The sequence below is a fragment of the Nilaparvata lugens genome, chromosome 12, assembly GCF_014356525.2.
Source record: "Nilaparvata lugens isolate BPH chromosome 12, ASM1435652v1, whole genome shotgun sequence".
NCBI classification, from domain to species: domain Eukaryota; kingdom Metazoa; phylum Arthropoda; class Insecta; order Hemiptera; family Delphacidae; genus Nilaparvata; species Nilaparvata lugens.
In genome coordinates this window covers 5,419,097-5,433,532 of record NC_052515.1, presented here as the reverse complement: position 1 = coordinate 5,433,532, position 14,436 = coordinate 5,419,097, and the positions used below count along the sequence as shown (strand labels likewise).

At 32.0% G+C, this 14,436-nt stretch overlaps 1 protein-coding gene across 1 annotated transcript in view; it reads left to right on the top strand.

Moving 5' to 3' along the window:
• Positions 1-227: 227 nt before the first annotated feature.
• The window catches only part of LOC111056016 (periodic tryptophan protein 2 homolog), a 36,929-nt gene continuing 22,720 nt past the window's right edge, over positions 228-14,436 (top strand). Inside the window, exons 1-7 of the mRNA XM_022343327.2 lie at positions 228-379; positions 1,548-1,660; positions 3,166-3,260; positions 9,133-9,261; positions 11,321-11,438; positions 12,569-12,721; positions 13,913-14,103. Of these exons, the coding sequence (XP_022199019.2) occupies positions 362-379; positions 1,548-1,660; positions 3,166-3,260; positions 9,133-9,261; positions 11,321-11,438; positions 12,569-12,721; positions 13,913-14,103 (817 nt within the window). The 5' untranslated portion in view covers positions 228-361. The remainder of the gene's footprint in view (positions 380-1,547; positions 1,661-3,165; positions 3,261-9,132; positions 9,262-11,320; positions 11,439-12,568; positions 12,722-13,912; positions 14,104-14,436) is intronic.

Sequence of the window (14,436 nt, the reverse complement as noted above, 5' to 3'; positions counted from 1 at the left end):
TATCTCTCAATGCCTTTGCGATATCTGACAGCAAAAATTATGTAAGCTCTTTGACAGAATAACTTATGAGAAAAAAGATATTATTTGGCAAAACTATTTCTTTACTTGTAATTATGATATTTTAATTATTATGCTTGTAAAACATAACACCGAAAGCTTTGCAAACTATTTTGCGATAAGTGGGTGTGCCAGACTGATCATATGACAGAATTTGTGATTTCAGTTTTCACAGCTGATGTTCCAAAACGTGATGTTTTTAGGTTATGTTGATTAATTTTATGTTTCAAATTAAACTTAAAATGACAATATTATTATTATAAAAATTAAAAATCTTTATTAGTTCATATTTGAATTTTTCAAGATGAAGTTCCATTACAAGGTAAGCCGGAAGATTTATAAATCTTTATTTGGTCAAAATTATAATTTAGCACAAAGCACATGTGAATTTTGTATTATCAGGCTAAACTTGTGTTTTTAAAAATTAAAACCTCTGCTATGAATTTATTATTATTTACTATTATGTATTCTACGTTGTTGAAACATACATAAAATCACGCTTTAATTTTCTTGCTGCATAAATGAATGCAGTTTTGGTTTGAGGTTAGGTAGTACCTGACAAAATTTGAACTATTATAGCAATAATTATTCACTCAACACTCGTCGTTGTCAATACAAAGAAGGTCTGGATAAGAAATCTTATTACAATTTTCTAGCAATATCATATTAAAATAGTTTTAAGAAGAAGTTAGCTGTATTAATGAAAAGATTAAATACTGTTTACATGGATAATTTCTTTATTCAACATGTTGCTGAAATTTTAATAGTCCTTTGTGACCATCGGTTAAGGCAGTAAGTCACGTTTATATTTGGAACTGTAGGTATTCGAATTGGGTGAGGGTAACTCTCAACAATCTGTTGTAGTCTAATAATACAATAATTTAACAAGTCCTGAAATTTATAGAGTTTTAACCGCAGTAATGAAGTCAGCAATAAATTGAGAGTATTACCTTATAACTTCTCCGCTCATTACCCACACTTGTGGGTTCATTGGTATTATGTCATAGATAAAAATCAATCAAGATGCCGGTCACTTGGGATTCAGCACTCAATTCAATTTACACATTAGGTGAGCCAATCAACAATTGTTTGGATTCCGGACTTTCTACTACTGAGTTGAAGATGTATTCCCGTCTTAATGAAAGGAGACCCTGAGCTCCTGAGGAGTTGGCAAAATTCAGAGCAGCTTCAATAATTCTCATTTATCCAAAACTCAGTTTTAATATTTTTATTTTTTCAAAACTCAGAGTAATGTACACTCAGCTTTGTGGGTACTTTGATGAAAATGAACTGTTTCAACCCCATCAATATGGGAATTGTCAAAAGAAATCAACCACTGGAGCTGTCGGTTGTGTGGTGAAATATACTATATGCTTTAAATATAATATGCTATACTGCACTGCAATTGTGTTCCATGTTCCTTATAACTTTTTAATGTTTCTTGTTATCGATAACTGATCAATTCTTCTTTTGATTTGTTAATATTTCAGTTCAGTAATCTTCTGGGCTCGGTGTATAAGAAAGGAAATGTGTTTTTCTCGCCGGACGGAAACTGTATATTCAGTCCAGTTGGGAATAGAATCACTGTATTCGATCTCAAAAAGTGAGTACTGTATTTATTTAAAAAAAGTATTTCTCAATAATAATCTCCAATTTCTAGGTCGTTGGCCAGGACATTCCTGGGTTGATCGTGTCATATTTATGTTAACATGAAGCCTTTATAGCAGGAGCTGTATACGTTCAAAACGAAGGTCAATAGAACACACACTCACACTATCATATGATGGCAGTGTTGCAAATCATTATTATTCTCATTGAAAAATCCTCTTTTTCATATTATGGACTTGTGCCAATCAGCCACATTGACAAACCACTCACTGGGTGCTCTCTCACTCACTCTGGCGAATGATTGAACATTTCCAATGCCATCACCGGGAAACAGTCCCTCACTCTCGTCAGACGACAGCATGGCACATCCAAATTTGTCCGCTGCCTCCGCTGCAATGTTGATATGTTGTAGCAGAAAAGCCAAACAATGACCAAAGACCACAGACTGTGTGAATGCCCAATCTGCGGAAGATGGGCTGGCAATGAGCATTATACTGTGTGTAATAACACGTAGTACCCTCTTTTGTAGCAGCAGAACGTTCCTGGCATTTGGTAAATGGCACTATATCAGGATACTACACACTGCATGAATATAACCAAAAACTGAATGGTATGGCATCAACAAGAGTGTTCTATTCTCAGAAGCCATCTCAGTTTCCTGAGGATGTATATCACTTTTTATAACTTCTCACTTATTCCAAGAATGTGTGGCTCCCATGTCAACGTTGAGTCAATGTCAGGCCACTGCCATCAATGCTACACTCAGGCCATTCTATTAAAGAGAATATTAAAAAAAATATATTTGAAATAATGTCTAACAACAATTATCATTTTAGTGCAATGTAGGCTACTCTTTGTCTATCGGTCCTGGTAGATGGTACCTAGGCGACCAAACCGTACTAGGCTTAAAAGTTGCATTTCCAATGATTTTTGCGGGTAAAGAAATTCAACCATACCCTTGGGTATGGCCCATGGCCCCCATACCCGGGGTCTTACCACAAAACCATACAAATTTTCAAGTTTGTCTAGAAAACTGCGAAAATTATCTCATCAAGTAATATTATTTCATTTCATTCCTGGAATGTATTGTTCCAACGTCAATTGATTGTTAATAATTAGGATGATTTAGAATCAAGTTTTCTAGACAATTTTCTAAGTAAGTTACCGTAATTACAAAGAATCATAGGAATAATAATAATAATAATGTTAGAATCCCATAAATTTATGATACATTCAGAATCCTACATTAACTTGATTTTCCTGAAAAAAATCCAGATTAGTACTTAACAGGGTTAATCATGAATCATTCTACATAGCATCTGGACTCTATCATAGAATAAGAATACAGGAGTGTTAGCTTTCTCTATGGTTGAATTGTGCATTATACCTCACCTTATTACATTCGCACAAGTCATCATGAAAATTATTATTTTATTGTCACTGTGATTGTTTCGTATTGATTCAGGTATTGTTATCTGTAAAAATATTCCATTTTTCTAGCAACAAATCATGGACTCTGCCAGTTGAAAGTCGTTTCAACTTCACCGCAATTGATTTATCTCCAAATGGATCCGCCTTGATTGCTGTCAATGAAGGTAAGGATGAAAAAATGAAATTTTAGATAAATTATATTCGTGTGAATTGAGTCAAAAATATCGTGGTCTGTTGAGCGTTCATTTATCATCAACAAAATATAACTTTTTCAAGTTCTACTTGAAATAGAATTCAAATTCAACACAAATTACAAATTAAAAGATAATCCATCAATATACAGAGTGATTAGTATGTATGGAAACCCTTCAATAAGGTGGAGATTGTTGTAGATATAATACTGTAACTTTCAGGATAAGTTATTGGTCGAAAGTTATAAGGCCTTTTGACGTACAACTGTATTTCAACCCCTCATAAAGGGGTGACTTAGGTGTTGTAACTCTAATATTTTAAATGTAAACACCCATTGTGTGGTACATCATTTTAAAGGCCTTCTTTAAACAAGAAATATGGCATCAATAAAAGTTTTCTATGATACTTGTATCCAAAATGGCGACTGATTGAAGTTTTAGTTTGTACTTGAAATGAATTGACATTCAATCAGCCGCCATTTTAGATACAATTATCACAGAACATTTTTTATTGATGTAATCTTTCTTGTTTTTGAAAAGGCCTTCTAAATGATGTACCACACAATGGGTGCTTACATTTAAAATATTTGAGTTACAACCCCTCATTTTTAAAAAAATTAGAATTTCAATCAGCCGCCATTTTGGATACAAGCATCATAGAACTTTCTTATTGATGCCACCTTTCTTGTTTAAAATGGCCTTTAAATGATGTATTACACAATGGGTGTTTATATTTAAAATATTTCAGTTACAACCCCTAAGTCACCCCCTTATGAGGGGATGAAATACAGTTGTACGCCAAAAGGCCTTTTAACTTTCGACCAATAACTTATCCTGAAAGTTACAGTATTATATTTTTAACAGTCTCTAATTTATTGAAGGGTTCCCATACATCCCATACATATGACTAATTCTGTATTTACAGCTTATACACCATTCTAATGCACAGAGTTTCTGTCCAAAACTTAACATTGAAGATGTAAAAAGATTTTATAATTTACAGTTTGAAGTGTTCAGCATATAACCGTTTGTTATATAATGCTCCCAAAATTTTAGGAATATTTGGTAATACGTCCAGAGAGAACATTTTGGTCTCGCAACTAACGGTATCCATGCGTTAAGTATAGTAATCAGAACTACCAAACTTCATTACCGGTACACTAAAAAAAAGAAAAAATGTCTTTCTCGTTTAATATATTTATATTTCATCCTATTTGATGGTATTTCATATTGTATTGTATTTTTTTGTTTGTTTTATAACCATTGTCATTGTAATCATGTTTTTGGGACAAATAAAGAAGTGTAACATCGTATAACCTTTTTCAAATTGCAAATACTTTTTTATTAAATTCGTAGAGAACAATTTTTATATAAGTAATCAAACCTCATTAATGTTATCCTAAACCATTTTATCACTAGTAAATTTAATAGAAAACTGGTAATTGAAATTCATGTAAAAATGGTAATTGAAATCTAGAGAATAAAGACTATACTATCTCCTATCTTAGTATAAAGACTTCCATGTTTTTTGTAATTTTCAACTACCCTTTTCTTTTTCTTATGTCCCTACTCTGCAACTTTCTCTTCCCCTCCTCACTTCCTGTTACTCTCCCCGATTTTCTCAATAAATGTTAAATATTATTTAGTTTAACAGAACTAAGTTGCATGTTACCACATTATTTTTTGCATTATTGTTCTTCATTGAACACTCTGAGCCTCTGCGCTCAGGCTTTTTTGAACCTTACAGGTAATTCCCGTTTAATATATCTATATTCTATCCTTTTTGATCGTATTTCATTTTATATTGTAATTTACTTTTATAACCATTGTCATTGTAATCATGTTTTTGGGACAGATAAAGATTTGAATTTAAATTTTTAAATTTAACAAAACATTAACAAAGGCATTGAAAATAGATTTTATTATGTACATTAAACCACAATAATTTAGACTATTTTAACAAAATTTTACAAAACACAACAGTTCTTGATCAGTAGATATATATAACACACCGATATAATCACAATATTATTTTCGTTGTTGAACTTGTTTCTATGTCATAGACGTTAAACTTTTAAACACATCACATAATATTACATTTCCAAAAAATAATTTGGAGTGCTAAATTTGAAGAAATTTGCAAATAGTTTCCAGTTTACAAATTACAAAGCTATTGTTAATTTTAAGTTACAATCAAGTTTTTAAACCAATTTTTGTATCACTTTTCTTCAAATTTCTCTTGTTTCTATTGCTTTAAGATTTTTGTCCCATTTTATTTCTTTTTGCTTCTTCGGCCATATCGTAGAAAGCCTTTTTCTCTTCAGGAGTCATCTTTTTCCATAAGCTGGCTCCTTTTTTAGCGATTTGCGTCACTTTTTCGTTTTTCATTTGCGGATTTTGACGCAAGCCGCGCAAAAAGTTGAAAAACGGATTTGTTGTAACATTGTCTTTGCCTTTGGGTCTGGGTTTCTGAGGCTGTGAAGATTTGGACTCCTCCTCCATAGTATTATTATTTCTTGTTGAAAACGTTTTGACTCTAAAATGCTTTTTAGCTTTTTCTATTACTTTTCCAAGCTGTTGTATAAATTTGGTAGATTAAAACTTCAAAATTCTGTAAAAACTTGAATATCAATCCACTTTTTCTTATTCTTAATTTGTCTTCTGAATCAAAATCAAATAATATAATTTTCTTGGGATTTCACTGTTAAAAGTTTGTATACACAATATAGTACGGTCACTATGCTCAAGTTATCTGTGTGCTCTTTGGTGAGAAAATTGAAATTAGGTTACGTCAAAAACTAAATAAAACCCATGAAATTCACTGTAAATTTAATTTCAAAGAATTATTTCAAAGTCTCGGTGCCTCAAAAACTAAGAATTTTGATGTTTTGAGTAACTGAAGATAATGTTTGTATTTTTTTTTTGAACATAAAAACAGTTGAACTTGGTTAATTTGTTTTGCTAATGCTCCAATGCTTCTTCTTTTTTCTCTGATGTTTCTCTCAGAACAAATGTTTTCCAGTTGATTCAAGGTGCAGCTGTTTCATTATGAAATATTGCTTGATATTTATTTATTTCATTGACAATCTCAAATCATAATAATTTAAATATGATGGGAGAAGACAACTACAGGCATAGCCATGGCTTACTTTAGATAAAGCCTATCATTGTAGGCTATAGCATAGCCCAAAACTGTGTTTTCCCAAATTTTTACAAATAAAAGTTTCAAAAAATCTGGTGTGGCGCACTCACACAAGTTTCTTTGCCGTTATGAAAATTGATCACCTGACGCTAGTGTAAACGCGCATCTCAAGTCAAAGATATGAGCCAGCTGGTGACAGGTCAATAACGCTGGATACACACGAGATCTCTGCTATCTCTTCATAGTGAATGATTTAATAGAATCAACAGTTGCCAACAGTTTGCAATTGAATAATTACATTTTCTCAAATTTCAAGCTTATTTTCAATTTTAGGTGAAAATGTTACTGAACATTAATTGAAGAAACGTCCATGCTTAATCGTTTCCACTAAAAATTTTTTGTTTAAATTATATCTGAGACCTGATAATTGGAAATCTAAAATCAAACTTTGCATAGATGGGGCGGAGCTCGTGAAATTTTCACAGATATGGGACTTGTGGCAGTTGATATAGCTTATCAATGACTATTTTAGGTTTAAATTTGATCAAAATCGTTGGAGCCATTTTCGAGAAAATCGCGAAAAACCCTGTTTTTGACAACATTTTCGCCATTTTAGCCGCCATCTTGAATCACATTTGATCGAAATTGTTCGTGTCGGATCCTTATAGTGTAAGGACCTTAAGTTCCAAATTTTACATTCATTCCGTTAATTGGGAGATGAGATATCGTGTACACAGACGCACATACACACACACACACACACACACACACACACACACACACACACACACACACACACACACATACATACAGACCAATACCCAAAAACCACTTTTTTGGACTCAGGGTACCTTAAAACGTATAGAAATTCAGAAATTGAGGTACCTTAATTTTTTTCGGAAAGCAATACTTTCCTTACCTATGGTAATAGGGCAAGGAAAGTAAAAAGAATGAGGTAGATTTCACTTGTCACTTCAAAAAGTCCAATTTACACTTCAAAACTAATGACTAAAATAAAAATTTTAAATTTTGATATTTTAAAACTAATTAAAAACAAAAATATTTCACTCAAATCTCTACAAATTTGAAATTTTTGAGTAATTTTGCAAAATTTTGAGCCAGAAAGAAACACAACTTTACTAATAGCACAGCTGTTTTTTTTCGATATTTGAAGGAAGCTGATTGATTGTCAAAGATTTCAACTGAAAAAATATTATGTTGAAATTTTTACAAAATAAAGTTGCCCCTTTGCACTTTTGACTATAAAATTAATCACGATTATTGCTTATTTGTCCATTGTTACAAATAGTTTACATTCCTTGATTAAATTTATTGAAAGTAAGTGACACTGGGAGTATATTCACAAGCATTTCAAACTCCCATAACCAGTTCTTTATTTTGCAGCTAAAATTGTCCTGATGTATATCGGAATAGTTTAAAAATTAAAAAATCAATGCTCCCTTTCTTTAAACTTTATTTTATAACTCACTTGAAAATAAGATAGTGGAAACATGTCTTAAGTAATAGAATAAATTTAAAAAAGGGAACTTTGATTTTTTAATTTTCACATAAATACGAGTAGCCCTTATAGTGAATATCATAATAATTATTATATGTATTTAGTTTTTATCTAAACCTCTATAGATACTAAATTGGTTTTAATTCTATTTATAAATTAATATAAATAGGTTAATCCAGACCTTTTCTAGGTCTCCCCCAAGGGTGTGTGTAGCCTACTGTGCATAGAGAACTGTCAGGCGTTCCGAGTTCGAACAAGCCTAGACCGATGGAACACGTAACGCTCGGCCGCTTTCTGTGAGAACACACCTGAAATCTATTTAATTCTTACTCATATTTTGTATTTTAATTTTTATTGAGTGTCAAGAGATGGGTTACGTCTTCTCTAAAGCTGGCCACTGACGATCGTTCCAACTACAGTAACTATATAAACAGTTTATATATATAGAGTGTTCTAAAAAAAAGGTTTTTTCGTTTTGTATGTAATTAAGGATTTTTTTAAAGGTTGCGTTTGTCTATTATAGACTTATTTTACATCTTTCTCTTCGAAATTAAATTTTCTACAAGTCAAGTAAAAAATATTTTGTGTTTATTGTACATTTAACATAGTAAATCTGCTTCAAACTTTAAAGTACCAAGTTTTGCGTATTTCCTCACATATCTTAAAAATTACTGTAGCTACAGGTCTGGAAATGGTTTTATTAAATTTTTCAGTTCATTTTACATAAAGTACGCTAAATTGTACATCTTAATCAACAGTCAACAAATACCCGCAGGGAAGGGAAACTGAAATTCAGACGAAATCTTTCACTCTGTAAAACTTGGTAACCAAGCATTTTCGGACCCAAGTTAATTAAAACTTTTTCTTCTTTTGATGTGAAGAATCACGCCCTGACTTATGGGCACCTTTTTTCAGAACACTCTGTATATATAGTACCTGTAGTTCCAACAAGCCAATACGACACACTGAATGTCCTCCGATTGGCTAATTCTCACCAAAAGCTGATTCTCAGCCAATTGTAGGACATTCCAAGAGTCGTGTTGGCTTCTTGGAACAATCTTCACCACCTTAACACTGTGCTCAATTGGAATTTCATTTATAGTGATTTTCAATGCAATAATCTAAGTATGTAGTTATCTATGATAATGTATATATAATCAAGGTATGTTGTAATTGTTTTTCAGCTGGTACAGCTTCGGTAGTGAGTATGGTGAGCAAACAAACGGTGAACAAGTTCGAATTCAAGAGACCCGTTTGCTGTATCAAATTCAGCCCAGATGGCAAACTTTTTGCTGTTTGCAAGGAAAATAATGGTAATTTCACATTTTTAATGCTCAATTTTTCATTGCATTATCTTTAGATCTGTAGTGAGATCCACGTTGTAATGTCAGCGGAGATAATAGGACAGTAATGTTGCCACTTCTTTTCCCACCGCCTTCTTGTCACTCTACTCATTTGCTGAGCTTGAGGATGAGCCCCATTTTTTAAGCAGTTCTACTTCAACGACTAGCCAAATGGCTACCAACCAACATTGTTTGTGACACTGTCTATCTGGAATCTCCAGTCTTGGACAACGAAAGCAAGTATCTATATATAATTTGCTTCATCCATTACCCACACTTGTGAGATTGATGGCGTCATGAAACTCAAAACACTTCTATAGTAGGTCGAGAGACATCTCGTCATCCCGATAGAGTCAAATAGTAGAGATTTAATTCGTCCCGGTATATTTTACATGTATTGTTGATTCTTATTAATTATTATCAAAGATGTATAAAATATATTAAATTTTCCAATAGAATATTATCTTTTCATGATTTAATATACATTTTAATGAGATTGAATATTGTGGTAGTTCATTATATTTCTTCATACTGCTAACGGTTTGGTAAAAATGCGGAGTTGGAAAAGGAAGAAGCTGACTTCATAATGTGAATGTCACTGTAGTTTAACATATTTGCCATGCATTTCTGCATAGCATTATTATAGCATATTATGCAAGTATAGGCTACCATTAAAAAGTCAAGTACTCGTTCTACTATTATATTTTATTATATTTGATTCACCCGGATCATTATGTATATAGTGAGGTCCACGTTATAATGGCAGTGCACGATTGACAATAGTGTTGCTATCCTTGTCTAACATGCAACAAAACAGATAGCGCTATCTCTCTCTAGCTTTGCAATGTTGTCAGTTGGCCAGAAATATTTCATTTCACTTTTAACAGTGACTGTACAGAAGTAGAAAGACAATCCTCAGCCGCCATGTTTTATTTTGATTTACAACAAAATGCTAAAGTAGATAAGTCGTATAATTGATTTTAAATGTATATTTAAATAAATGAAATAAATTTTAGATATTGCCGTATGAGAAACACAAATTACACTTGAAACGACACTTTAAAAGTTGATAACTTTGAGACCATCCTAACATGTATCAGTTTACCAGAATAGGTTAGGCCTACACTGGTACCGGTATAAATAATATTGAAAGGTTATTTCAGTATTAATTATTTTTATAAATAATTATATAATTATTTTTATTGAGATATTATTCTATTATATAGGATTTCTATTTTTCTATTATTTTTAAAAGAAATTGGAATATAATACCTACCGAATAACTTGATTGCTGTTTTGAAGTTCAGATTGGTGTATCACAGCTTTTCAATTTAGCCGCCATTGTAAATCTGATCTTAGTTATGAAAGCAAAGTTTAGAATCAAATTATGAAAATATTCATTTTATCGATGAATTTAATTAATTGGAATGAAATTGATTATTTTATCAAAGGAATTCAAATTACTATCAGATCAAATTTAATGAGATGAATTGCTTAACAGCTGTGTACAGTCAGTAGCAAAATGGAGTCAATTTGGCAACGTTGTTCTCGTATCTTCCTTCACTGCCATTATAACGTGGACCTCACTATAGCATGGATTTTTTATTGAATGTTGAGGATATCTTATATTTTGATGTATGACAAATATTAATTGGCATTAATGTTTATCCTGATTCATTCCCATTTATACATCCATCCTTATATAATTATAAAATTCGTTGCACTGTCCAATAAGGCTCGACTCAGGTCGAGAAACGACTCAACTCTAGTCGATGAGCATGTGTTTTCAAATGGTGACAGTCGCGGAGACTAGAATCGACTGGTCTGAGTGTCACCATTTGAAAGCACATGGTCTCGACTAGAGTCGAGTCGCTTCTCGACCTGAGTCGCGTAGGTGTGAGTTGAGCCTTAATTGAAAATTTATTAAAAAAATACTACTATGAAAATTGTCAAATTTGAATGAAACAAGCGGTGCTTTGCGCTGGGGCTCATACTCTTTTATTTATGTGATTTATTAATTTTTCAACAGTTTTCATCTACAAAGCTCCGGGAAATTTCACGGGCGATTACAATCCTATGGAAATGGTGAGAGTTTTCCATGGATGTTTCGACGAAACCACTTGCGTCGACTGGACTTCCGATTCAAGGTTCGTTATCATAAATTTCATAATGTCATAACGAATATGAAAGCCACAATATCACTAGGAATCTTACAATAAATTACATCATCCACATACCAAGCAGTCTTTTTAGATAAGGGCCCCATTAGACAGTCATATGTAGGTCATAAGTTACATCTGGTAACACCTAATATTATTGCTGATGCTGTATTCCAATGCTCGATCATAGTACTTTTTATCAGTCTACTGCCAAACTTCACCGAGAGCACTTCTCTCTTATTAGTTATGTATATTATAAATATGTGTTTAAAAAATAAAGTTTTCTTTTTAAAAAGGTGTTTGGTTTCCCCAGAACTATAACACTATCGATTTCAATCGACTTGCATCAAACTTTGATCATAGATATGACAAATGTTTCAAAGAGACTTTTGACCAAATATTTGGTGACTGTGAAGGACAAAATATTTATGACCATATCTATGATAGGAGAAAGTAACAGTGTTGGGATGTGCCCGTTGGTCCCCCCTAATCATTTCTATAATTTAATCAATAAATGAATATTCATAAGAATGTGGAATGTGCCTTCAGCCTTTGATTTTCCAACTAAGGGAAAAGAGAAGAAATGTCCATAAATCTATAAATAAGTTCATAAGTCTTCGATTCTTCATTGAATAGGAAAAACAAGTATATTTTAGGATTGAAAATTTAGCTTCATTGGAATGAAATGAAAATACAAAATAATAGTGTAACAATAATAACTTACTCTAGGTTAATACTAATAAATAAATACTCAAATAATAAATAATATTCCTATTCCTTATTAGGCGGAGTTGAGATGTGGTCTACTCTACCACTCAACATTGGAATAATTCATTTTATAGTGGAGATTTTTACAATACACATCAGATTCAGGAAGTAGTCATTCAAACGTATCTTCTTCCAGCAGAGGCTGATCAGCTGTTAATATTCAAGGTCACCTCGACGTGTAGTGACGTGAACACTGGAAAATTCGCACAAATCATGAGAACGTGAAAATGGGGAATGTTTTGAGTTTCAATGCTCATAGCACCATCATTGGTTTGTGAGTTTGAATTAATTACAAGTTACTTGATTGGTTTTTCATGATGACTTAATATTCTCTTTTCAAACTTTACTAGGGTGATAGCTGTTGGGTCTAAGGATACGTCAACTAAACTCTACCCATTGGAAAAGTACACCAACTTCAGGGAGCACACGCTCAGTGCACTTTCCGATTGTGTGGTGGCTGTGTTCTTTGAAAAAGACTCTTTGGATGTTACCACCATTGGAAGGTTAGTGCAAATGAATCGAGTAAGCAGAAACAACATTTATTCATCCATCAATCTATTAATAAGCAATTTATAATATTTATATACAAATTGAGAGGAACAGCAGGCTTTACCAGAACTATTTGATTAACGGATTCTCTTCAGAACGATATTAAATTAAGTTATTAACCTAATTATCAAATTTTGTCCTTGAAATTAAATATTTATCTTTAATATTATTTTTTGGATTTGATTGAATTATTTAATTATATTAAATAAATTTTTATTTATGTATTTATCATATAGAAACTTGACAAACTGAATACTTGACCTACTGAAATCTAGGAGAATTTGTAATGGGCCTATAACCATCCTCGTTGAATTAAAAATCTATATGCAAAATTTCAAGTTAATGAGTTCAGTAGATAAGACGAGACTCGTGAATCTCCTATCCCGTACATATATAAGCCAATTCTTTCCGTTATTATATTATAGATTATCCTTGTTATCAATATTACTGTATTGATATTTATTTTGAAATGATAAATATTTGGATTCCTTTTCCATCTAATATATATAATTTGATCGATAAAATTTAATAAAAACACTTGATACTGACTGGAAGAATGCAGAAAAAGTGTATTATTAATATTGAGACATTAAACTACCATACTTATTGCAAGAACTCGAATTTATAATTTCAAATTGAATAGAAGGACTTGCAACAATCACTGTTTCATTAGAATAACGAGAAACTAGTTTTGACTATTTCATCAATTTAAAAATCTTTTAGCAAACTAGACTTTGGCATCAAACAATATTTTAAATGAAGCCACAAAGCTTCTAACATCAAATATATTTTCAATAATTTCATAATGAATTTTCATAATTAAGATGAATTATTTTGTTAATTAATTATGAACTCTACATTGTTAAAAGACGATCTGGCTACAGAGCAAAGCGAGAAAGAGATAGCGCTATCTGCTTTGTTGAATGATAGACAAGGATAGCATTACAATTTGAAGCAAAATGAAGCAATTCAACTTCAAGCATTGAATGAAACAATACAATAGTCAATCGGATTTTGAAATAAACCTTCAAGCATTAAATGAAAAGCAATGTAGTATAGTAATAGTTAATCGGATTTTGAAACTATTGCCAGCCTCCTAGGTTCCAAAGCAACAATCATTTTGCTCAATTTCGTCCATTTTGCAGAAATGGTCAGCTGTGCATATGGGAATGTAGCTTGAGCCTCAGCGATTTGGAGCCCTTCGATGCTGCTACTGCAGCCCCCAACAAAAAGAAAATGAAGAAGGAAGGAGATGGGGAAGAAGAAGAAGACGATCTCAATCTTCTAACTGGGGAATTAAGGCAACAGATTATGGAAGAGTTGAATGAAAAGAAAAGTAAGATGAAATTTTATCTGTTTTCCTTTTTAATTTCTGGTGAAAGCTCATATTTAAAATTTGTTCTTTTTGCTGAGGGTAATTCCCACATGAGGTTTGGGCTTCTGTGTAATAGTAAGGATGATGATGAATGATGTAATTGATTTCTAATAATGTTTTTTTTTCAGGGCTACTTGATTTGTTAGTTGAAAAATATTACCATATAACCCTGTTTTCAAAAAAAAAAACTATAATATAAAATTATGTCTCATGAGTTAATTAATATATTACAGCAGGATTCCGAACCATCAGAAAGTAATGTTTCGACTCATAAATGATATTCAACGGAATCTT